This window comes from Aethina tumida, chromosome 5 (assembly GCF_024364675.1).
Source record: "Aethina tumida isolate Nest 87 chromosome 5, icAetTumi1.1, whole genome shotgun sequence".
NCBI lineage: Eukaryota > Metazoa > Arthropoda > Insecta > Coleoptera > Nitidulidae > Aethina > Aethina tumida.
Genome location: NC_065439.1, coordinates 22,898,175 through 22,921,264, shown reverse-complemented (window position 1 = coordinate 22,921,264; position 23,090 = coordinate 22,898,175). Strand labels below are relative to the sequence as shown.

General features: G+C 35.6%; 5 protein-coding genes across 7 annotated transcripts; 3 read left to right on the top strand and 2 right to left on the bottom strand.

Annotated features, from left to right (window-relative positions):
- The first annotated feature begins 420 nt into the window (after nt 1-420).
- On the top strand, nt 421-2,061 carry LOC109594469 (myosin regulatory light chain 2). Its single transcript, XM_020009688.2, has 3 exons — nt 421-578; nt 1,128-1,564; nt 1,627-2,061. Exons 1-3 carry the CDS (start codon nt 576-578, stop codon nt 1,793-1,795), a joined length of 609 nt encoding a protein of 202 aa, XP_019865247.1. The 5' UTR covers nt 421-575; the 3' UTR covers nt 1,796-2,061.
- Nucleotides 2,062-2,328: 267 nt separating this feature from the next.
- Nucleotides 2,329-6,439, bottom strand: LOC109594514 (DNA-directed RNA polymerase II subunit RPB2). Its single transcript, XM_020009735.2, has 8 exons — nt 6,347-6,439; nt 5,208-6,285; nt 5,000-5,119; nt 4,443-4,944; nt 3,928-4,386; nt 3,410-3,871; nt 3,133-3,351; nt 2,329-3,075 (listed from the first exon to the last, which is right to left on the bottom strand). The coding sequence occupies exons 1-8, from the start codon at nt 6,363-6,365 to the stop codon at nt 2,407-2,409; spliced, it is 3,528 nt and encodes a 1,175-aa protein (XP_019865294.1). The 5' UTR covers nt 6,366-6,439; the 3' UTR covers nt 2,329-2,406.
- Nucleotides 6,440-6,526: 87 nt separating this feature from the next.
- Nucleotides 6,527-9,448, top strand: LOC109594484 (vacuolar protein sorting-associated protein 51 homolog). The gene is made up of 10 exons (XM_020009706.2): nt 6,527-6,730; nt 6,783-6,917; nt 6,969-7,190; nt 7,242-7,651; nt 7,704-7,901; nt 7,963-8,413; nt 8,467-8,613; nt 8,671-8,852; nt 8,903-9,193; nt 9,247-9,448. The coding sequence occupies exons 1-10, from the start codon at nt 6,650-6,652 to the stop codon at nt 9,353-9,355; spliced, it is 2,226 nt and encodes a 741-aa protein (XP_019865265.1). The 5' UTR covers nt 6,527-6,649; the 3' UTR covers nt 9,356-9,448.
- A 5,565-nt stretch (nt 9,449-15,013) lies between these two features.
- LOC109594453 (uncharacterized) lies at nt 15,014-20,336 on the bottom strand. Of its 3 annotated transcripts, XM_049967731.1 has the most exons (10): nt 20,253-20,336; nt 18,460-20,135; nt 17,698-18,405; nt 16,816-17,586; nt 16,559-16,734; nt 16,336-16,507; nt 15,729-16,285; nt 15,516-15,657; nt 15,313-15,461; nt 15,014-15,249 (listed from the first exon to the last, which is right to left on the bottom strand). In XM_049967731.1, the coding sequence occupies exons 2-10, from the start codon at nt 20,123-20,125 to the stop codon at nt 15,178-15,180; spliced, it is 4,413 nt and encodes a 1,470-aa protein (XP_049823688.1). In that variant the 5' UTR covers nt 20,126-20,135; nt 20,253-20,336; the 3' UTR covers nt 15,014-15,177. The 3 variants fall into 3 exon arrangements, 2 of the variants coding, with proteins under 2 accessions (XP_049823688.1, XP_049823687.1); XM_049967730.1 differs by lacking the exon at nt 20,253-20,336 and having other exon boundaries at nt 18,460-20,183; XR_007548143.1 differs by lacking the exons at nt 15,014-15,249; nt 20,253-20,336 and having other exon boundaries at nt 15,321-15,461; nt 15,516-15,673; nt 18,460-20,183.
- A 272-nt stretch (nt 20,337-20,608) lies between these two features.
- LOC109594503 (stress-induced-phosphoprotein 1) lies at nt 20,609-23,076 on the top strand. Its single transcript, XM_020009726.2, has 4 exons — nt 20,609-20,764; nt 20,842-21,174; nt 21,623-22,394; nt 22,453-23,076. The coding sequence occupies exons 1-4, from the start codon at nt 20,756-20,758 to the stop codon at nt 22,983-22,985; spliced, it is 1,647 nt and encodes a 548-aa protein (XP_019865285.2). The 5' UTR covers nt 20,609-20,755; the 3' UTR covers nt 22,986-23,076.
- The last annotated feature ends 14 nt before the right edge of the window (nt 23,077-23,090 follow it).

The window sequence follows — 23,090 nt, the reverse complement described above, 5'->3', positions numbered from 1 at the left end:
ATTTCACAATAAAAATGTTTTAATTAACAGTAACAATTATTTTTGTTTTATTATTATTTATATTAATGTGGTATTGAATTCTTATGCAATATTTTATGTCAAGGTTGAATGCATTACATAAAATTCAAAAATATTTATAAAATCGTTTTAATTTGTAGAAAATGTACAATTTACAATTAATTTCAATTGTTACATATTAATATAACAAAGAAGGTACTTAAGACTTATAAATATCAATTATTAATTTGAAATTACTTTACATAAACACAATTTGGATATTTATTACCAGTTTGAAATTAAATGTATACGACAAATTTTAATGTAAGGTATTTTATTATTTAATTTTTCATGAAGTTCAACGTGCGGCCTGATTATCAGAGTTCCACTATAGTATTTCAGTATCGGCAAGAGAAGTCCGATTTTCTATTCTAGGTAGACGCCATTTAAGGTGTGCACAAAGGCCAGCGGCGCTGAGCGTCGGTCCAGAGACGACGCCGAACTTATATAAGAGCGTCAGGCGCTCAACAAAAATCAGTCGAGGGTGTTTATTGGAGATTTGAACATCATACGACAAAATGGTGAGTATCGTACACTTACTTTGGGGGCTATGTAGTTAAAATGTTGATAAAACATGTGTAAAGTGTGGTGATAGTGATACGATGTGATAACATGTGAAAATATTATTCCATTTAAGAGTAATTGTTTCGTTTTATTTTTAGTGCAATAGGACTTGTGAATAAATAAATTTAATTTCAATATTTAAGTGTGGTTGTCCATAAATTTTAATCCTTGGATTAACAACAAAAATAGTGATAAATAAACAAAATAGAAAATTAATGTATTTGAGTTATATATTTTAGCAATCTATTTTAAGCAGTTCAGTGTAACATGATTACCAGAATCTATTTATATAAGTCGGCCGGTACACATCTTTTTTTGGCAGGGCACCAAAAATACATCGTTGACCTATTACTATTTTTGAATTATGCTTTAACTTTGTTTCCCCAACCCATATCATCACAATTATGTTGCAATAGTAAAATAGTTAATAGTAACGACTTAGAAAAAACTTAATTAATGAAATGAATGAATGTTTATGTGAATAATTAATTTAAATTTATTGTTAGGCGGATAAAGAAAAGAAGGTTAAGAAGAAGAAGAAGGAAGAGTCTGGCGATGCCCCAGCTGCCGCTCCAGCCGCCGAGACCAGAAGCTCCAGCAAAAGCTCCTCCAAGAGGGCTAAGCGTTCTGGCTCCAATGTCTTCTCCATGTTCTCCCAGGCTCAAGTAGCTGAGTTCAAGGAAGGTTTCCAACTTATGGACCACGACAAAGACGGCATCATTTCCAAACCCGATCTTAGGGCCACCTTCGATGCCGTTGGCAAGCTCTCCAACGAGAAAGAACTCGATGAGATGCTCAACGAAGCCCCTGGACCAATCAACTTCACCCAACTCTTGGGTCTCTTCGGTACCCGCATGGCTGACTCCGGCGGTACTGATGATGATGAGGTCGTCATCGCTGCTTTCAGGTCCTTTGACGAGGGTGGTACCATTGACAGTGAAAGGTAAGTCTATCAATCAGTCTAATAGTTTGGATTGTATTTAATTATATGAATGATTTTAATAGGTTCAGACATGCTCTGATGACCTGGGGAGACAAGTTCACCGCCAAAGAAGTCGATGATGCCTTCGACGCCATGGAAATTGATGACAACGGCAGGATCGACACCCAAGCCTTGATCACCCTCCTCACCGCCGCCCAAGAAGAAGGTGAAGGTGAAGGTGAAGCCGCCTAAACACCCGACGACACCCTCATCAATAAATGAATATCATCTCATTCAAATCTCATCTAGTCTTATGACTCACGGGTCATAATCCATCCAAACTGCAACTTTATTCATCATTATAATCGTTCGTGGTTCATACAGCCACTATGAGTGAACAAAGATTCCACTTGAACTCAAACGTCTTATAAAAGTGTATAATGTGTATTCAGATTGGAAAACGTGTCGCGTGTCCCGAACACCACCAAGGGACACGCAAAATAAAATCATTAATTTTATATTATGTTGTGTTTTATTTTCACGTTTTTGTTGATGACTTACTTATTTTTTAATTAATTGTTCCAATAAAATTATGTAAACCAATTTTTTTTATTATCTTCATCCTTTGCCAAATAATTTATTTAAAATAAACTAATCAACCGTGAATTAATTCCTATTATTTTATTTATTTACATAAGCAAAGAAATTGTGAAGCAAGAATACACAGTAATAATAATTTGAGTTATTACTCAAATAAACATAAAGGTTTAGTAAATGACTACCAATTCTCATAAAAACTTTATTAATAATTTTATTTCATTACATAAAACTATGAAAAAATAGCCTCCTCTTGACAACACCACTTACAAAACCATCAACCTGGGTGCGATGTTCATGGACATTAGCTCTTGGAAGAGCAATTTCGCCGCATACGGCAACTTGACCTGCGATATTTGCGTCTTGTTCTTGCATCCCTTACATTCGAATGTATTGTTCCTTAAATTGGCTATCGCAATTAAACCGCAGAAATTACACACGTGTATCCTATACGGGTCGGAAACTTCGAACAGCCTTTCTCTTAAAAATTGAGCGGCTCCGTGTGATATTTGACAATCACGTTCCATCTCACCAAAACGAAGACCTCCATCTCTGGCACGACCTTCCATAGGTTGTCTTACGAGAATTTGCACCGGGCCACGGGCCCTAGAGTGGATTTTGTCGTCCACCATGTGCTTCAAACGCTGGTAATAGGTGGGTCCCAAGAAAATTTGGGCGTTCAATTTCCTGCCTGTATGACCGTTGTACATTACTTCGTTGCCTCTCAGTTGATAGCCGTATTCTTGTAAAAGTGTTGAGATTTTCTGTACGTTTACAGCGTCGTTAAAGGGTGTGGCGTCACCGATTTCGCCCTTGTTCGAAGATACTTTCCCTTGGATGCACTCGATCAAGTGACCGATTGTCATACGAGATGGGATAGCGTGGGGGTTAATGATAATGTCGGGGGTGATGCCTTCGCATGAGAAAATCATATCCTGTAAAGAAGTTATTGTTACTTAATGGACTGTAATTGTATTTCTTATGGATTATACCTCTTGTCTGTATTGAATTCCACATGTACCCTTTTGTCCGTGACGAGAAGCGAATTTGTCACCAATTTGTGGTATTCTTACTGATCTTACACGGATCTTGCAGAACTTGTAGCCTTCTGAATTCAGCGTCAACATTACCTGATCAACGACGCCAGTTTCACTGTTACGCAAGAACGTAGATGCGTCACGTTTTGTGAATTTCTTTGTTGTACCATCCAACTAAAGACAAAAAAAAATGAATCAGAATGTAAGACTTGCGTAATAATAAAATTATTACCTCATCATCGTTCTCAGGCAGAGTCATGGTCTTTCCAATAACCACATCATCACCTGATACACGAATACCTGGCGAGATAATACCATCGTCGTCCAATTTGTCATAAAGCGCGTTTCTCATGCCTTGACATGTCTGTCTTGTTGGCTTCTCAAACTGCTCCTCCTGGTCACCAATACGTTTGGACTCAGCATCTTTGTAGGAACGGTAAAACACGGATCTGAAGAAGCCTCGCTCGACAGCGGAGGCGTTCAAGATGACTGAATCTTCTTGGTTGTACCCTGTGTAACAGGCAATAGCTACAATACTGTTAATGCCCGCAGGCAACTCTCTGAACCGCAAGTACTCCATGGATCTGGTTGTGACCAGGGGTTTGTGGGGGTAATACAACACGTGGGCCAGGGTGTCCATCCGCACGTGGAAGTTCGTAATGTACACTCCCATAGCTTGCTTACCCATAGCACTCTGAAATCAGTACCAATCAGTAAAATTCTATTATGTTTCAAAGTGAAGAAACATACTTGATAAGTGTTCCTGGGACTTTGGTTGTGGTCGGGGAATGGAATGATAGAGGCGCACACGCCCAAAATCATGGCGGGATGAATTTCGCAATGAGTGTATGTGGTACAGTATGCGTACTCTTTCTCCTGCCTCAAATCATCGGGAGACATGGCGATCATCACAGTCTCTTCTTCCAGGGTGTCGATGTACTCGACGACTCCGGACGCTACCAATACTTGCCACCCATAGTTATTGTATTCTCTTTCCTTTAACATATCTATGTGTTCTTTTTTCAACAGCAAACCACCATTTTCAACAATGAGCAAAGGTCTGCAAATACGACCTGCGTCTGTATAAATTCTGATTTCTCTATCACGGATGTCTCGAATCATAGATACTTCTGACACAATGATGTCCATCTGACGACGCAATTTTCTTAGAGTGGCCGTCAACTGTTCTGGATCTCTGTGGATTCCGACCTATAAAAAAAAGTTTTGTCAGCCTTCATTCAATTTGAACTTTAAACCAAACTAACCCAGCATCCATTGACGAAAATCTTTGTAGCGTTAGCGATTGCGGAGGGGGCAATTTCTTCCAGATTTTCCATGGACCACTCCTCCAAGAACTCCAATATAGGCGATGGCTGGGATCCGACCGAAATGTAGGCCATAAGAGCAAGGTTCTTTACCAGACCTACGGCGGCACCTTCTGGTGTTTCGGCCGGGCAAATCATACCCCACAGGGTGTTGTGCAATTGACGGGGTTTGGCCAGTTTGCCGTCACGACCAATCGGGGAGTTTACACGCCTCAAATGAGACAAAGTTGAGGCGAATGTCAATCTGTTCAATACTTGAGACACTCCAGCTCTGGCTTGATGAGCCTTCTTCTGGTCGCCCCAGTTTCCAGTGGCCAAAGAGTAACGCAGGCCGTCTGTGATCAGCTTCGTTTTGATGGCCAGGTCTAGATTGAAATCTTTTCCACGATCGATGAACTTTTGAGCGTAGATACGGACTTCTTTCATCAAATTTTTGAACAATCTGTAATTAATTGTTATTAATAAGAAAGTTAAAGTCTGATTATTTATATTTTTACCCTCTGAATAGAAAAGCCAATAATGGACCAGCTAAATCCAGACGTTTGTTGCCGTAGTGATCTCTGTCGTCCAGTTCTCGACGACCTAGGGCGGCGAGAAGTAACCTGTGTACCATGTAGCTGAAAAATTATTTACATTATTTTTTCAATACAAAATATGAATCATGGCCACCTGTTAATATTTTTAAATAACGATTTAATCACTTACCCCAAGAAATAAGCTTTCTTTGTTTCACAAAAATCAGAAACGCCGACATGTGGCAACATTTCCTTCTGTAAAATTTCTCTGGCATATTTCACTCTCTTTTCTCTGGTAACACCAGGCCTAGCACCTCTTGAACCAATAAAGTTCAAAGCTACACCCTGTTCTTGGATAACAAAAGCCTCATCTAGTGAGGGCTTGACCATTTCCATCATCTCTGGATCATCAAAGTCATAAATGATATGTTCTAGAATATCACGATCAGCCACAAAACCCAAAGCTCTGAATACAATCATAATAGGGATTTCTTGTTTAATATATGGTAAAATAGCAATGATTCTTTGACCAATTGCAGCTTTCTTCACAGCCTGACCACCTCTAGCCATCATATTTACCCACAGGGTGGATGTGGGTCTGGAACTGTGTTCCAGACATGATCGAATTTCAGACTTGTATGCATACTTTCCATCTTTCATTGAGAATACATATACAGTGTTAGTTGCCATTTTTTCCTGGGCAATAAGTACTTTCTCTGATCCGTTAATAATAAAATAGCCCCCTGGATCCAAAGGGCACTCATTCAATTCTGTTAAATCACGATCTGTTAGACCACTGAGTAAACAATAAGTAGACCTTAACATAATGGGAATTTTCCCAATAAACGTTTTTTGATGTTGTGTCTCAATTGGGTCTTCATTTTCTTTTACAATTGTCTTGGTGATATCAACATACAAAGGAGCTGAATATGTGAGATTACGCAATCTTGCTTCATTAGGCATCATAGGTGAGGGTGCACCATCTTTTTCCCAATGGGTTGGTTTGGATAAATAAATCTGTTCAAACTTTAACAAATATCTGGGTGGGTTCTCTAATTCTCCAGAAGTGTGCTGTGCCTCTGCCACTAAATCAATCTGAGGTGAATCCTCCACAATTCTCTGTACAGACATCTGAATGAATTCATCAAAACTGTCAAGTTGTTGCCGTACAAGGCCTTTTTCGTCGAAATATGCGTTAATAACGATCCAGCAAGCTTCTTGCCATAGTTCTGAACTAATTTCCTCGGAATCGTCCTCTTCATATTGTTCTAAAAAGGTACAAATTATTCAGCAATTAAATTGCTGACATGATTAAATAAGGTTACTCACCCTCTTCCTGGTCATACATTTTTATTTACTTGCGGTATTTCAAAAAAATCAACACCGTTTAACAAACACAACCTCTTTTCGTACACAGAAAAGCTAAGTGGTTTTGGCGCCATCTACACCGTAACAAAACACCGCTTAAAATATAGAAATATTTACTAAGATTACAATAACGAAATATTGTACGTCAGATGGCACACTTCAAAATTGACAACTCACTTAACCTTATAAAAATATAAACGTCAAAAATTTTAATAACAAACAATATTTTTTGGAAGCGTACAGGGTAAAAATAAATATTTTGAAATGGCTGAGAAAAAAGGTAATCCCTTGGACATAAACGGGTCCAATTTTAATTCCAACATGTATCTGGAAAAGCTATTTAAGGTATAATGCTGGTCAAAGTTTTAAACAATTTGACTTAAAATTTCAATTTTAGGAATATAATTTGAAACAGATAATGGACCATGAAAGTGAAATTGTAAAAGACACCCAAACCTTACATTCTGACATGCAAACTTTGGTCTATGAAAATTACAACAAGTTTATATCAGCCACTGACACAATTAAAAAGGTTCTAAAGCTGAACATATACCAATATCCAGCTAACTAATTATAATTTTAGATGAAAAATGATTTTAAGAAAATGGAGACTGAAATGGATTTGCTAGCCTCTAATATGGCTTCCATAACATCATTTTCAGATCAAATTAACTCAACTTTACATGACAGTAGGGAGAAGATATCAAAATTATCAGGTGTACACTCACTGTTACAAAGGCTACAGTTTTTATTTAAACTTCCAGCCACATTAAAAAGTAGAATGGAGGAGAAAAATTACATACAAGTACAATATACAAATTAACATTCAACTTTTCATTACAGAGTATTGTTTTAGGCCACCCAAGATTATCTACATGCCCAAAGAGTATTACAACAATATGGTGACTTACCTTCACTTCAGGGGATTAAAACAGATTGTGAATCAATTTTGACTGAATTGAAAGTTGAATTGAGAAAACAATTCTCCAACCCACAGGCCACCGCCAGGGAATTGGCAGAATCTGTAGATCTTCTCCTGCAGCTGGATGAACCAGCAAAAGAATTGTGTTCTGAATTTCTTACCTGTGCTGAGAAAAGACTCAGTGTGCAGTTGGTCATGCTTAAAGATCAGAGTGAACAGAGAGATATAATTGAATTTGTTGATTTAGGTTGCACAGGATTCTTAAGTGATCTTTGCTTAGTTGTTGCCTCTTTTCATGACATGTTTTTAAATAGAAGTGTAAACTCAGAAAACGTCGTCAATAGGTAATATAAAATTATGTACATCATTTCTATTAATTTATTGTGAATTATGCAGTGAAATCTTTGAAAATTTTGGAGCAATTGAATTAAACACATTTGTAAAACAAAATATGCAAAAATACTTTGAATTGGTACAAAGTAAAGTGGATTCAGAACAGGATGTAGGAGATACTAGTGTTCTAGTCCAAGCACTAGATCGTTTCTATAGAAGAATAGAAAGTAACAAGCTTTGCAAAGACATCGATTTTACGTCGTAAGTGCAATCACTAAAAATTTCAACGTTTTATTAATTTATTTAATATAATTCGTTTCAGAACTGCTACAGATATAGTTATCAATGCAGGACGTAAACAATGCAAAGCCCATTTACAGATTTTAAAAATGCAATTCGCCGATATTTTAACTAAATTTCGACAAAACTTAAGTACTCCAAAACTTATAAGTCAAGATGATTCATCAAAGAACTTGAACGACATTTTAACGTCGCTGATACTCACCATAGTTGAAAAAATTAAAGGGGTGTTGCAGGACCTTGTAGTCTTTTTGCAACCAGAGCTGACATTTGCACAAAAACCTCAATTTAGAGACAGTTTTTGTGTGGACAATGTTAGAGAGGGTTTGATAGTGTGTTTTATGCACCATTTGACCGCCACGGCGAGAGGCTTCTGCTCACCAGGCACAATAGACTCTAAATCTCCCCCAACTTTAATACTACTATTATCTAAACTGTGTCTTGATTTTGGAAATGGAAGTGTGCACTTCTTGGTAAAACTTTTAAATTGTCATGTAATACATTGTATAAAATGTATTAATTACAGTTAGGTCAAACCGACGAATTATTCCAAATAAATCAGAAGCAAGCTCTCACCTTAACTACTGAGGCTGAAATTAATAAAACCATGCAGTTGTCAGCCCAAGAACTATTAAATTATTACGTCAGATTGCAGGGTTTAAATTGTTCACAAGTAGTTCATAACACATTTTATGTCTAACAATTTAATTAATTAATCTAATTTTTTTAGATGTTAAGAAAAAGTGTTGAGACTAGAGATTGGTTACACACAATTGAACCAAGGACTGTTAGGGCAGTTATGAAAAGAGTTGTGGAAGACATTTCTGCAATTGATGCCACTGTTGCTCTGTTATATGATGATCAAGGAACTACTACAGAACACAGCAGTGATTCCAGTAGAAAAACTCACAGGTACAGAAATAAAAACAACCAAAACCAATTTAAAAACATTTTTTATTTAGTATTTCAGTATCCAGACACCAATTCAGATCCAACTGGTCGAGTTATACACCCAGTCATTTGGATTCCACTTTGGTTTCAAATATGCACAAATTATTTAGCGAAAGAATTGAGATTTTCTCCACCGTTGATTTCGATAAGGTGTCGATTTTAACGGGAATAATAAAAATAAGTCTGAAAACGTTCATGGAATGCGTGAGACTGAAGACGTTTAGTAAATATGGGTTGCAACAGATACAAGTGGACACGCATTACCTTCAATTATATTTATGGCGATTTGTTTCTGATGAAAAGTAAATGAAATTATTGTAAATTGTTGACACCAGTTTAATTACTCATTTTTCAGCTTGGTTCATTTCCTATTGGATGAAATATTGGGTTCAGCAGTTCACAGATGTCTAGAGCCAGTATTAATGGAACCAAGTGTTGTTGACATTATTTGTGAAAGGGGGTAGTTTTTTTAAATTAATGTGATATAGACAGATTTATTTATTTATTAGCTGTAATTTTTTATTGCTTATTGTAATAATAAATGTTTTAACCATAAAGCTTGTTTTATTGTAATGTACTATAACCCATTAAACTATTGTTTTAGTTATGAATAAAATAATTTAATATAATTCCTAATCAATAACAATGGTGCAAATACATGTAACAATCAAATATTTATGAAATGTATGTATAATACTGATTTCCAATATTGTGTTTATTTTGTGTGGACCCGTATCCACGATCAATTTAGAAAACGTGTGTGCGTGTATACCCGAGAGACACAAGTCTGATGTCTGCCCGTGGGACTGTGATTCTTTCATTGTTACGTGTCAGAGACCGTTGTTTGTTCATTCATTGCCGTTCATTCTTGGCTCACCGCATTCAACTGGGCAGCGCATTAACTTGGCTTAATTGAATTATGTTAAGTTGTCCAACCATTGATGTGACGGGCGCACGTATGAGACCGATTCTGTGTAAACGTATAAAGAAAAAGAACAACGCCTAGAAATGCGGGATCTTTAATAAGACGCACAGGAAACGGCACAAATGAGGAAGTCGAATTAAAACCGACCAATCTGACACCCCACAACTTTAAACGGTGAATTTTTTAGATATGGATCTCATCTCTAAATAAATTTTGTGGGACGACGTGGCTCAGTTACTGAACTTTAAAATACGACAAACTTGTTAATTTTCTTAGACGACAACAACATTAGAATGCACCCAAATAAATAACTAACTATAATTTTACTCAAGACTATTATTATTATTAAAAAATATTTTAGAAGTATTGACATATATATATATAATTGTGTAATATAAATATTTCAGTTTTACTTGTACTTAAAGTGGATGATTTGTCTTATATAACATTTGCAAACTTATAAATAACTAAATTGTCCAATTTAATTCTTTGATTAGTGTGGACGTTAAGTATTCTCTCGAGGCACGATGGGAATATTGAATAATCTTTTGCTTGACCAGTTAAAGACTTTTTTGAGTTAATCCTCTTTAGCTTCTGTTTTTATGCTCTATTTTGAGTTTAATGGATGGTAACAATTTTATTTAAAAGTAATTCAATATATTACTAATTCTTTAAAATTCAATTGATTGCCAGTGTTTCATGAGTTTTATGGTCGCTAATTTGTCAATTAATGATTATTAAAGATGATTTCCAACGCATGAAGGTAAATCAACTTAATTCTAATAATATAAATAATACAAGATTCCAATAAATGGTTTTAAGCATAAATACATATTAACCCTGGCTTAAATAAGTTTACACTAGTTAGATGAACACATTTATATAAATTATTTATATATAATAATAAATTTATTGTTTCAAATCTCATCCAACAGTCTGAATCTACTCAGATAAATTTTAAATAGTAATTATGAAGTTGTCTACTGATGATTAAATTATTAATTGCCAAAAATGCTAAAATTCAAGGGCCCACACGTCATGATTTACATGATGATGACAAATGGTCTGGTACCCCCGCCAAAGGCCAATCAACAAAACTGAAGAACTAGCGACGCTACTAAACAAAATGTTACATCTCGTCATCGCCGGCTAGATAGAAGCTAGTTAACCGGCCATCGCAATCATAGAATTAAACCGGACAATTTATTTATTTATAAGTTTGCAAAAGTTATATAAGCAGAGGTGATTTCTTATATATAGTAAATGGCAGCGTTATTGGTGTAGTGGTGTCGAGCCACACAAATGCAGCCAACAATAGAATAATAACTTGCACAAAGGAAATAATCTCTTAATTTAACTTAAATTAACACAGGGATGTGGGCTTCACATATAAGCCCAATTGATCCTTATTAACCGACAGTTCTCTGTGATCTCGCGTGCAGTGCGTATGTGTCATTTTACGTATCGTCCCATCCGAAAATCAAAACCGGCTTACACACGCCTAACTGGATGATTTAACTCATGCGGGAACGAACAGGTATTGTTGCATCGCTTGAAAGATTAAACATTTGAAAATTAACGTCACGTGACTTCTGCATTCAATATTTTTGCGTCTCTAACGTTTTCGAAATGTGTGAGGTGGTTTTCTTTGCGAAATTATTGGATTGAGTGTGAAATTGTCATATTACATTCTTCAACACTTTCGCGTTATCTGACCGCAGACCAATGAATAATATCCTGTTGTGCTTCTGACGAGCTGTAAACCAGACTATTGTTGCTTGTGTTTGAGGAAAAACTTATGTGGACGTTTTTTCTAAAACACTTTGAATGATACGCCTTTTATTAAAGGGCCTTAACTGAAAACAAACTTTAAATTCTTGTTTGAAGTGTTTCTATGAAGTTTGCGGTGAGTTTCTTTAATTATAATAAAGCAATTTTATTTAAAAATTTAGTAACGAATAAATTATTATTGTCGTATATTAAATAATCTAACGAACCACCAAATCGATGAGTACCCAACTCCGATAACAACAAGCAAACATTTCGTTCTAATATCAAATTACCTTCAAAACAACCATTCATTTCGCAAACATTTAAGAATGCATTAACAAAGATAAATTCGATGCGGTTTGCCAAGTTGTATTAGGGTTTGTTCCTTATCAACACATAATGACGTTCCTCCAACGAGGGGACCAATCGAAACATCGTCCGTCCGAAGCCATTCAATTTGAAATTCGAACAACAACACCATCCCCACCGGCTTCGTTATCGCGGTAAAAATAACTTAATTGTCAAATTTAAAATAAAATTTCCAGATAAAAAGTCTGTTGAGTCGAACTGTGACATGAATATCTTTTGTAGATGTTGGGAGTTATCGGTGACCTACGACCCCCACTTTGATTACGAGGACCCAAGAATATTTTCTTTAACGTTAGTTGTGCATTATCGTGTATCGAAGTGAGATAGGTAAAATGTTCCGACCAGTGGAAACTTGGATTAACCAAAAACTGAAGGGTTTTCCCAGCTTTATTGTGGTATGTAAAAGTGAAGGTTATTGTTTTATGTAATTCTATTTCAGATTGAATGAAAGGGACCCATTTACAAAAAAAACAGCTAACACTTAGCTAGTATGTACTAGTTTATTAATGTTGTACTAATTATAATTTTATCTTCATGGTAACTTTAAAAATGCCACAGAATTTAATTTAAACAAATTATTGACTTGAAGTGTTTATATATAGAATTAATAATTATGTTGATAAAATATTAAATGTAGAATATAACTTCAAACTAAATTATATACAACAATTTGGACTTAGATTAAAATGATAAATATAAATAGTGGTTAATATTTTATTAATCTCTTGTAATTATTAATGCTTATAATATTAAACAGATATTAGATTTTTTCATTTTATCTCTTATAACGGTCAATTTTAAATATAAATATTTTGCATGTGATAAGGGCATTTTTAAATACAAATTATTAATATTACATAGTACATATGCACTTATCTTGTCACAAATTTATTCAAAAATATCAATTTACTACTTGTAATGATCTAAATTCACATCACGCCCATAACTGGACCCTCATCTGGTGTTTCCTTTTTTCCGAAATGCCCGTATGACGTGATACGTGTCATTAGGGTGTTAACCCCCATAGTTGTAATTTATAATAACCCCCTCCCCCCAGTTGTTAATTAGTTAATTTGGTTTTAACTTTTTGATGTCGAGAGTATGCACGATTAAAGAGTAGTTAACAGATGAGACTGTGACTGTGAATCAGAAGCAGATGGTGCACTTCGGACCAATTCCTTAAAGTTTCAATTATGAAATGTTGGGACAAAGCGTGTTTGTTGTTGTGCTTTATTTGTGAATCAATTCCCATCAACAGTGTGCAATATGTAAGTTATAAACTTTAAAAAATATTTATAAATAAGATTAAGCAGTAAAAATAATTCACAACGATGAGATTTAAATTTCCATTTGATGATTTGTTCTTAAATCAGCAGATAGTATTAATAATATTATGCAATATTTTACGACCAGTATTATTGTCAATGTTATCGTAATATATTCTAAATGATAGCATTGTGATTAACGATTTCTGACTCACAAGCCTCAGAAATCAAAATCATCAATCGAGAGGCCACAAAAATGTATTATTTTAATTTGTCGTTGCGTATATTAATTAATTAAGAGAAAAAATTGGTTTTTCGTAAGAATTTTTATTGGTCATTCGTCGTTGGCATATTTTAACACTAAACGCGAACCCAATTAAAACTCGGCAGACGCTTAATTAGATAGGGTCGATTCACTTAACCTCTCACGAACCGCTACCGAATGAGAAATGCTTGAATTACTGGGACAAGTTCAACCAAAGGTACACATTTATTAGCGCCGGACTTCGGGAATTGGGAGGTAAGATATGTGCACACTGGATTCTCACAATTTATTAATAAGCGAAATTTAAATCGTTTATTGTCAATTGTTGTTTAGATTTTGCCAAATTGAGTCATTCTGGAGCACTAAAAATAGATGGATTGGTGTGTTGGGAATCGGGAATTTCGATTGAGAGGCAACTCTGATGACTGGTCGTTCCCCCCTCCTAAATTATACACGTTATACAATTTTATTGAATAATTATGAACACTGCTTTCATCATAAATAATTTGGTTCTAATTTTGTTATTATGTTATTTTTCTAGTTTTATTAATTTATTGTAAACAATTCTCAATAATCATTGATTAACTACTGAATTATATTGTTAATTTAATTATTTATATAAATTTTGTTATTTTTATTTATGATTTTCAGGATTTTAAACTGCCCTGTTACTAAGTACTAGTGCCGCAGGAGTACTTAAGACCTCCTGCTGCTCAAGTGCTTATCAATGGGAACAGATATGTCAACGCATCATAATGTATTATTCAAATATTTGATTTCTCAAGATATGCAAAAATGTAAGTTAATTTTTAAATAAAAAATAATAAAACTGTTTGTGCTTCTTTATTAATATTAAATAATTTTATTAATATTTTAATTTTGTTATTATGTTATTTTGTATTTTATATTGTAATAATTAATTTATATTCTAATAAAATTAAAAATTGAAATATTTTTTGTTACTCTTTAGCAATATTTCCAGCACAGATAAAACCGAAATCTTTACTATTATATAATAATAAATAAATTTGAATAACATTTTTTTATATCTATTTTAACTTGTCCTATCCAAATTAAATCATAATATATTATTAAAATATTGATTTCTCAAAATATTCAAAAAATTAATTTTTAAATAAAAAATAATAAAAATGTGTGTTTCTTTGTTATTAAATATTAAATAATATGAATTAATATATTAGTTTTGTTTTGTGTTATATTATTATTATTATTATATTGTAATAATGTAAATTTATATTCTTATATAATTCCATTTGTTAGAAATCTTACCGTTATATAATAATAAATAAATTTTAATTAATATTTAAACTTGACCTATCCAAATTAAATCCACGAACTGTTTTATTTTCACTCAACTATTTTTATATACATTCCGTGTATTTAAACAAATTTATAACTAGCTGATTCAATTGTCCAATGACACAATTGTGAACAATTATAACTTGTCCTTGTAAATGTTTATGTCGTAAACAATCGTTTTAAGACGAGTATACTTAGGTATAGATCAATCGATCCAATATATAATAATAATTTTATTGATTTTTTTTATAAATTTATTAAAATTAATATTAAAAAATTTTCTTATATAAAAATATGTAAATTACAAAAACTATTAATCGCAATTAGACAAACGATACATCATTTAATCGTAAATCGGAAGATCTGGCTCACTTACAATAAGTTAACAATGTTCACGTCCAACGGAAAATCTCGCCTGCCCCTCAAGGTATTTCTTTGAATCTTCTAAAATTTAAATAAATTGTTAATTAAACTCATTTGATGTTACTAAAACGTTGTGAATTTTACCTTGTTAAAGGTATCAGTTATTAATCTAGTGGCGAGATTCAGTCGCTGTCGTCTTTGATTTGACAATTTATTTTGTACTTCCGGTAATTTTTGGTAATGTCTTTTGGTAATTTCCTTCATCTCTTTCGCTGTGAACAACCTGTTTTTCTCTAAAATCACAATTTTAAACAAACGTCTCAATTGACAATGTGATGTGAACTCACTTATTGGAATACGATTCTCCGTCAAGAATCGCAGCTTCATTTCCTCCGTGTGTTTTTCCCTTTCGGTCCGATTGTTCAATAGAACCTGACGTCTCGAATCGGCCGCGTCAATAAAATCGGGGCGGTTTAGCTGGAGGTATTCCTGAAACACGTCGCGCCTAATAAAACAAATTTTTATACCAAAAATTAAGTCGAGCTGAAAACCTTCCGTACCTGAAGTGTGTAATACGCAGTTTTACTACCGTTCGTGTCATCGGTGGCGACATCGCTTTCCTCAACGTCCTTCCTGTTCTTGTTCACCCTGTCCTTAACTATTTTCTCTGAGGCGGGGCTGCCGTCAGCCTTAATCTTGATCTCCTGCATCCTCGCATTAACCGTACTCCGTGACCTGTCTCGATTTTCTTTGGGAGGCGTGCCGTCCTCCAACCGTACGCTGTACGCAATGCCGTTTTTAGTTTTCGTCGTTTTGCGCAGCTTTTTCTGACAGTAGTTGCAGTGCTCCGAAAAGTCGTTCGAGTCCGGCTTTCTGCACTTGCACCAAGTCATGTCGTCGATTGTTTTCTCCAGCTGTCTGAGCATCTCCGTTTTCACAGCGAAGAAACACCTGCACCTGTGCTCCTCGCCGGCCATAAAGCCGCACGGATGATACTTGAAACACTGTGCGCAAAGCGACAGGGAGCTTCGTCTGTTGGTGAAGTTACGCTCGTGGATGTTGCGCTTGCAACATGCACACGCTGATGATGTCGACGTCTTTAGTGTGTCAGAAACGTCTGTAAATTTAAACTGTGAATTCGAATGTCTACTAAACGAATATTTTTACCGTTGCCAGTGTTTGCCGTCACATCTCGGTCATCGGAATTGGCTTCAAGCATTTCCGGATAGGAATCTATCGGATATAGTAAATTGTTTACACTCTTTACTTCAGATTTTGATTCCAGTTTTTTCTTCCATTCGGTGGACGACTGACGTACACTGGTCTGGGTACACATGACCTAAAATACATTTGTTAGATCTAAATTTACACAAGCACACTGAACAATTACTTTGCTGGGTGCATGAATTTTTCCGTCAGTTTGGGTAAATTCAGTTCGTGAATCATCATACTTTCGATATGGAACAGTCTGCGTTCTCTTTGAGCTGACATCGGACGATGCTTGTACTAATCTGTCTATTCTATCCAGTGAAGCTGGAGACGATCCCTCTGCAGCACTGGCGAATCCTTCAAAAAAATTAATAATAGTTCATTAGAAGAATGAGTTAATATAATATAATATATAAAACTGGTAGTTAATTAACATACCTAACCCATTGTCGGTTTCAACCGACTCCTCACTATTGACACAGCTGCAGTTGACACAAGTAGTAAACTCCCCGCACATCTCGCACAACATTTCATCCTGATCCAGATTCTTTTGATCCGACGTGCGTATTTTACTTGACGATGATGGCCCTGCAAAAGACGGCTGCGTAGTAGCCGATCTTCCGAAAGGGGGCTGCGCAGTAGCCGAGCCTTCATAAAGTGGCTGCGCAGTAACTGATTTTCCAAGACTTGCTTGTGAAGTAGCTGATCCCTCAAAAGGTGGCTGTGCAGTAGAAGATCCACCAAAAGGTGGCTGCGCTGTAGCCGATTCCCCTAAAAGTACCTGCGTACTAGGCAATCCACCAGATGATGGCTGTACAGTACCAGATCCTCCGAAATGTGGATGCATAGTGGAAGATGCTCGAAGACGTGGCTGAGAAGAACCTCCATAAATTACCTGCATACTGGGTGATATTGCAGAGGATGGCTGCGCAGTAGGTGAGCCCCCAAATTGAGGTTGCGCAGTAGCAGACCCTCCAAAAGGTGGCTGGGCAGTAGCCGACCATTTTACGCCCTCATCAGGAGATTTGAGACCGGTGAGATCGATACAGACGCATGGAGATTTGCCGCAGTTGACGCACGAGCACGAACCGCAACCTTTAGTTTTGTAGCGAGGTTTATCACACAAACAGCATTTTTGTTTGCAGACTTTGCAGCGGGTACTCACACGGATATTTGTCGTGCTACGATCGGATGTTACTTCAATATTACCTGAAAAATTGTACTTCGTGATATAATAAAAAATATTGTTTTATTTATACATATATTTCAAACAGAAAGTGGACATAAATTAAACAAAGCAACAAAATATCAAAATATTACCTCTAAGCCTGTTTCCATTTGAATCTCCTCCATTGCCATTTTCAACTGAATAAACTTGTCCATCAAGTTCAAAATCAATGTCAGCGATTCCTACTGATCTGAAGTCAGTTTCAATAACATATTTCCTTTTGCCAGGTTCATTTGCTTTCTGCAAGGAATACACGTGAGTCTGTTTAATTGGTAAAATTTTCTCCGTTTTATCCTTGGGCGCCTCTAATAAATACTTAAGCTTCTTCAAATGGCAAATCTCATTGCTGATCCATCTTAATTGATTCTGTCGCTCCACTTTGGCGAACGTATTCAGATAATCGCCGTTCGACTGTCGTAATCTGTGCTCCATCAGTTTTTCGGAAGTAGTTTTGTCCTCCCGCCAATTGTTGTAAAATTTTTCGGACGACGATTGCAATTTCCCTTCGTCTACTTCGCCTGAATCACTCAGAGGCGTTTTCAAGGCAACGTCTGAGGGTGACTCTCCTTGACTGTTTTCCGGAATTAGGGAATCGTGATTGATGTACAGCTCATTGTTGGTTAAGGTGAAACGGTTGTGCTTTTTGCGCTGCTCATGTATCGGTATTATTTCTGGCTGGCTGCAGGAATCATCTTTTGACGACGAATTCTTTTCCTTGCCACTGCTTGCTGAACATGGAGGTATTTCTTGATTGAACGTCCGTATTTCCATATGTTTTTTTCTGGGGGACAGTTTTTTGCCTGAGAAAAAGTGATTTTAATTTAGTTTGCAACAACAATAAAAACAATCCTTACTTGGTTGTGCAGGAAACCACGGAACATTGTTTTGTAAACTGCTTCTTTGCACTTTCGGATCGGAACTTTCCGTGCTGGACTGCAATTTTGGGGCGGGTGGGACAATTTGCTCGGCGCCCTTTTTGGGTTTGAACAGTTCAGAACTGGTACTGCCACTTTCATCAAGGCAATTCAGCTCAATTATTTTGTTCATTATTTTTTTAACATAATGTCTTTTGGTGGCTGCATCATATTTCTTGGACTTGACAAGTCTTTGTAACAAATCAAAGTTTTTTTGAAGGTTTACGTCTACAATACTGGCGGAAATTGCCTTACCTAAAGGGCATTCTTGTAATGATTCTCTGTGGGAATCAGTCTCTGCCTTGCAATTACTGAGATCCGGTTTTGTTTCATGTCTTTTTAGTTTATTATCATCTTTCACAATGTTTTCTTTTGGCATTGAAATTTTTGGAGTCATATAAACACTGGCATCTACATGAGGTTGAGCTACAGCTTGTGTATATTGTTTCTGGTTTGCTTTAAGATATTCAAAACTGTCACAATTGGAAACTATTACTTCAGAATCTGTTATGTTTGATGATTTAGTTTTATCACTACTGTTTTGAATTAATTCAATCACATCTTGATTCTTAGGGCTCCCAGATCTACTACTAATCAAAATAACCTTTCCTTGTTTAGATAATGAATCAGTTTGTATACCAGTTGTGAAAGTCTTTGTAACAGCTTGCACTTTCTTATGTTGAATTTTGCTTGATTTTGATTCACAATTAATAACAATAGGCTTGGTAATTGATAAACTTACAACTCTGTCCTCTAACACTTTTTTTGTTACACCTGTTTTGTCACTTGGGGGTGGGTTGGGATTTGCTTGTTGCTCTTCTCCAATGTGTTCACTTAATTTCCTTGTTTTTTTCTTTGTAACATCTCGTCTGGCTGGTGTGGGTTTTATCTCTGGCTGAATCTTTGGTTCATCAGGATAAACTGGTGTTGAGTGAGCATCAGGCAAACCTATTTTACCCTTTAAGTAAGACAAATCTGAAGCAAAAGCTTTAATTTGATCACTTGATGTGCTTCTCTCTGAATTTGGTTTTGATAAATTGGCAGGTTCACTGGAAGTAGTGCTGGAATTATAGCTGGGCTTGTTACCACATTGTGATGTAGAACTGGACTGGACACTAGGTTTGGGGCTGTCTTGAGGAGTTGTGTCAGAACTTGAACTTTCAATATTAATTTGTATAGGCACATCTGAGTCATTCTCATCATCATAATTGATTACTACGACTTGTACATTTGGAAGTTCTTTGCTGTTGTCTGTGTCAGTTATTTTGATATCAGGCAAGGAGTGACTTCTGTGAACTGATTCCTGAGCGTTTTTGTAACCAATGTCAGCGCCATTGTCCCACTCTAATTTTTTCATAGACATTGCACTACTTGCTCTGGAAATGTTTTTGTCTTGTTCATCAACTTCACATTGTTCTGTTGCTTTATCATCTGCTTGACTTGTCTCAGGCGCATCTTGTTCTTTGGGCACGATTTCCGGTATGTAGGAAACAGACGTGCCAGAAAAATATTTGGGTAAATTTTTATTTTGGGAATATTTTCGATAATAGTCCAGAACTTTATCACTACTTGTGTCCGCGTCTACATTTTCGTTTTTGGGTTCCATTTGGCATATTCTAAAACGGACAAATTGGAGTTTGAATTAGTTTACACTGGAATTTTGACAACACATTTCAAATTTGTAAATAAAGAACTTTTGTAAAAGTTCATAACTGTTGTTTAATATAACCAACCTTTCATCAATGAATTGATTTCGTATTTCTTGTAAATATAAAATATAAACATATAATATAAAAAGTATAAATATAATAAAAGTTAAAAATGTTTACGTTATATTTAAAAAAATTTAAATTAATAACTGTCAAACTAACCTATAGACGCTTGCGTCAAGCCATCAGTGTTCAGAAAACTTGTTCAATTCTTTGTGTATTTTAGACTAAACAAAACGTTAAATACAGTGGCTTTATTTGCAATTAAAAAATTAACGAAACTTCATGTAAGAGGCATGCCTATAAATAAAATAACGTGCAGTAATTCATTTTTGTATTAATTAAAATTTACGGAACACACTCGAAAGCCCCATCTATTGACAAAACAGGCAACTCTTTGACAGGCCGAGTGTAGAAGGGACAAGAACTTTCTGGAACGTAAGCCGCACATTTCCAATATCTTAAAGTCAAGGCACCAGTGTAGTCGTTGATACACCACCGTTGACATAAACAATTCACTAACAATAATGGCAGAGGTAAGTGCTCCCGTTTCGTTGTATGCCGGCGTATAATCTAAAACAACAAAACTAAATTAACCGCATTGTTATCCTAGGTCGCCGCATTGAAAGATAAAGGAAACGCCGCTCTTTCTGAGAACAAACTCGATGAGGCCATAAAATACTACACAGAGGCTATCAATTTAGATGGCAAGAACCACGTTTTGTATTCAAACAGGTCTGCTGCTTATGCGAAAGCTAACAAGTACGATTTAGCGCTTAAAGATGCGGAAAAGGCGATCGAAGTTAAGCCTGACTGGTCCAAAGGATATTCTAGAAAAGGCACAGCCCTTGCTTATCTGGGAAGGCATGATGAGGCAATTGAGACTTATGAGAAAGGATTAACAGTTGATCCTAACAACCAACAATTGAAGGATGGTTTGAATGAGGTATGTTTTGACATTTTGATGGTAACCGATGTTTTGCTTAATAATAACTTTGTTACCTATGACATTTGTTTACATTGATTTCAACATTTAACAACAAAATCAGCGTGATTTAACAAAACTATGAATCACAACCTGGAGATTTTATTAATTACAGTTAAAATTGGTTATTATTTAAAAACTGCTTAAAGCAAAAATGAATATTATAAGCTTTTACAAATATCAATATAAAAAACAGCCCCAAAAATTAATAGAATAATAATTATATGGTGATTTACAAGAAAATTACAATTTCATTATGTAAATAGAGTAATTTAATTTTTGGCAAATATACACGTTTTATTTTCACCATATGATGTTTACTTTTTATATGTTATATATATATGTATATTAATTATTTTCAAAATAAATTTTTTATTTAAATAACTCAAATTGTCATTGCCTACTTCAGGTGCGGATGCAAAAGGCTCGATCCACGAACCAGTTCCCCAATCCATTTAAGGGACCGGACGTAATTCCCAAGTTGCGCAACGATCCACGCACCAAAGCCTACTTCGACGATCCCAGCTACTTGGTTCTGTTGAGCCAACTTCAGGAAAATCCGAGCCTGATGGGCCAACAGCTTCAAGACCCCAGAGTGTTGACCACTCTAAGTGTGTTGCTGGGCCTTGACGGTCAGGACGAACCGATGGACACCTCAGAGCCGGTTTACACTCCACCCCCTCCAAAAAAACCGGAACCGAAGCCGGAGCCCAAAAAGGAACCAGAGCCAGAACTGCCTGAAAACAAGAAGAAAGCTAAGGAGGCAAAGGAATTGGGTAACTCGTTTTACAAGAAGAAGGAATTTGATAGTGCTATTAAACATTACAAACAGGCCATTGAACATGATCCTACTGATATTACTTTTTACAATAACTTAGCTGCCGTATATTTTGAACAGAAAGAGTATGAAAAATGTATCCAGGAATGTGAGAAGGGCATAGAAATTGGAAGGGAAAACCGTGCTGATTTTAAATTGATAGCTAAATCGTTAATGAGAATTGGTAATGCCTATAAGAAAATGAAAAATTACACTACTGCTAAAACTTATTACGAAAAATCGCTATCGGAACACAGAACACCTGAAATTAAAACCTTATTGTCTGATGTTGAGAAAATTATCAAGGAAGAAGAGAAAAAGGCTTATATCAATCCAGAATTAGCTGCTAAAGAAAAGGAAATTGGTAAGTTCTTCAATAACCCTGACATGTATATTATATTAAATATTTTATTTTTTTGCAGGAAACGAATATTTCAAGAAAGGAGACTACGCCACTGCCGTTAAGCATTACACAGAAGCAATTAAACGAAATCCAGATGACGCCAAACTCTACAGTAACAGAGCGGCGTGCTACACCAAATTAGCTGCCTTCGATCTAGGTCTTAAAGACTGTGACAAATGTGTAGAATTGGAACCTACATTTATTAAGGGCTGGGTCAGAAAAGGTCATATTCTTCAGGGTATGCAACAGTCCAGCAAAGCAATTTCCGCATTCCAAAAAGCCCTGGAGATTGATCCAAACAATGCAGAAGCTTTACAAGGATACAGAGCATGTACCATTGAAAATTCAAATGCTGGAGGTGATCCAGAGAAAATAAGACAGAGAGCAATGAACGATCCGGAGGTACAATCTATCTTGAGAGATCCGGCGATGAGGCTTATCTTGGAGCAGATGCAAAATGATCCCAGAGCACTACAAGACCATCTTAAAAATCCAGACATCGCCGCTAAGATACAAAAACTACTAGAGTCTGGTCTTATTGCTATTCATTAGGTTAATTAATTCTTTTGTATTTATAGTTACTCCACTCTATTCATTTTTTATTAGTGGTTTATAATAAACTAAAGGCTTCTGTTTAACAAAATTGTCTTTTATTTC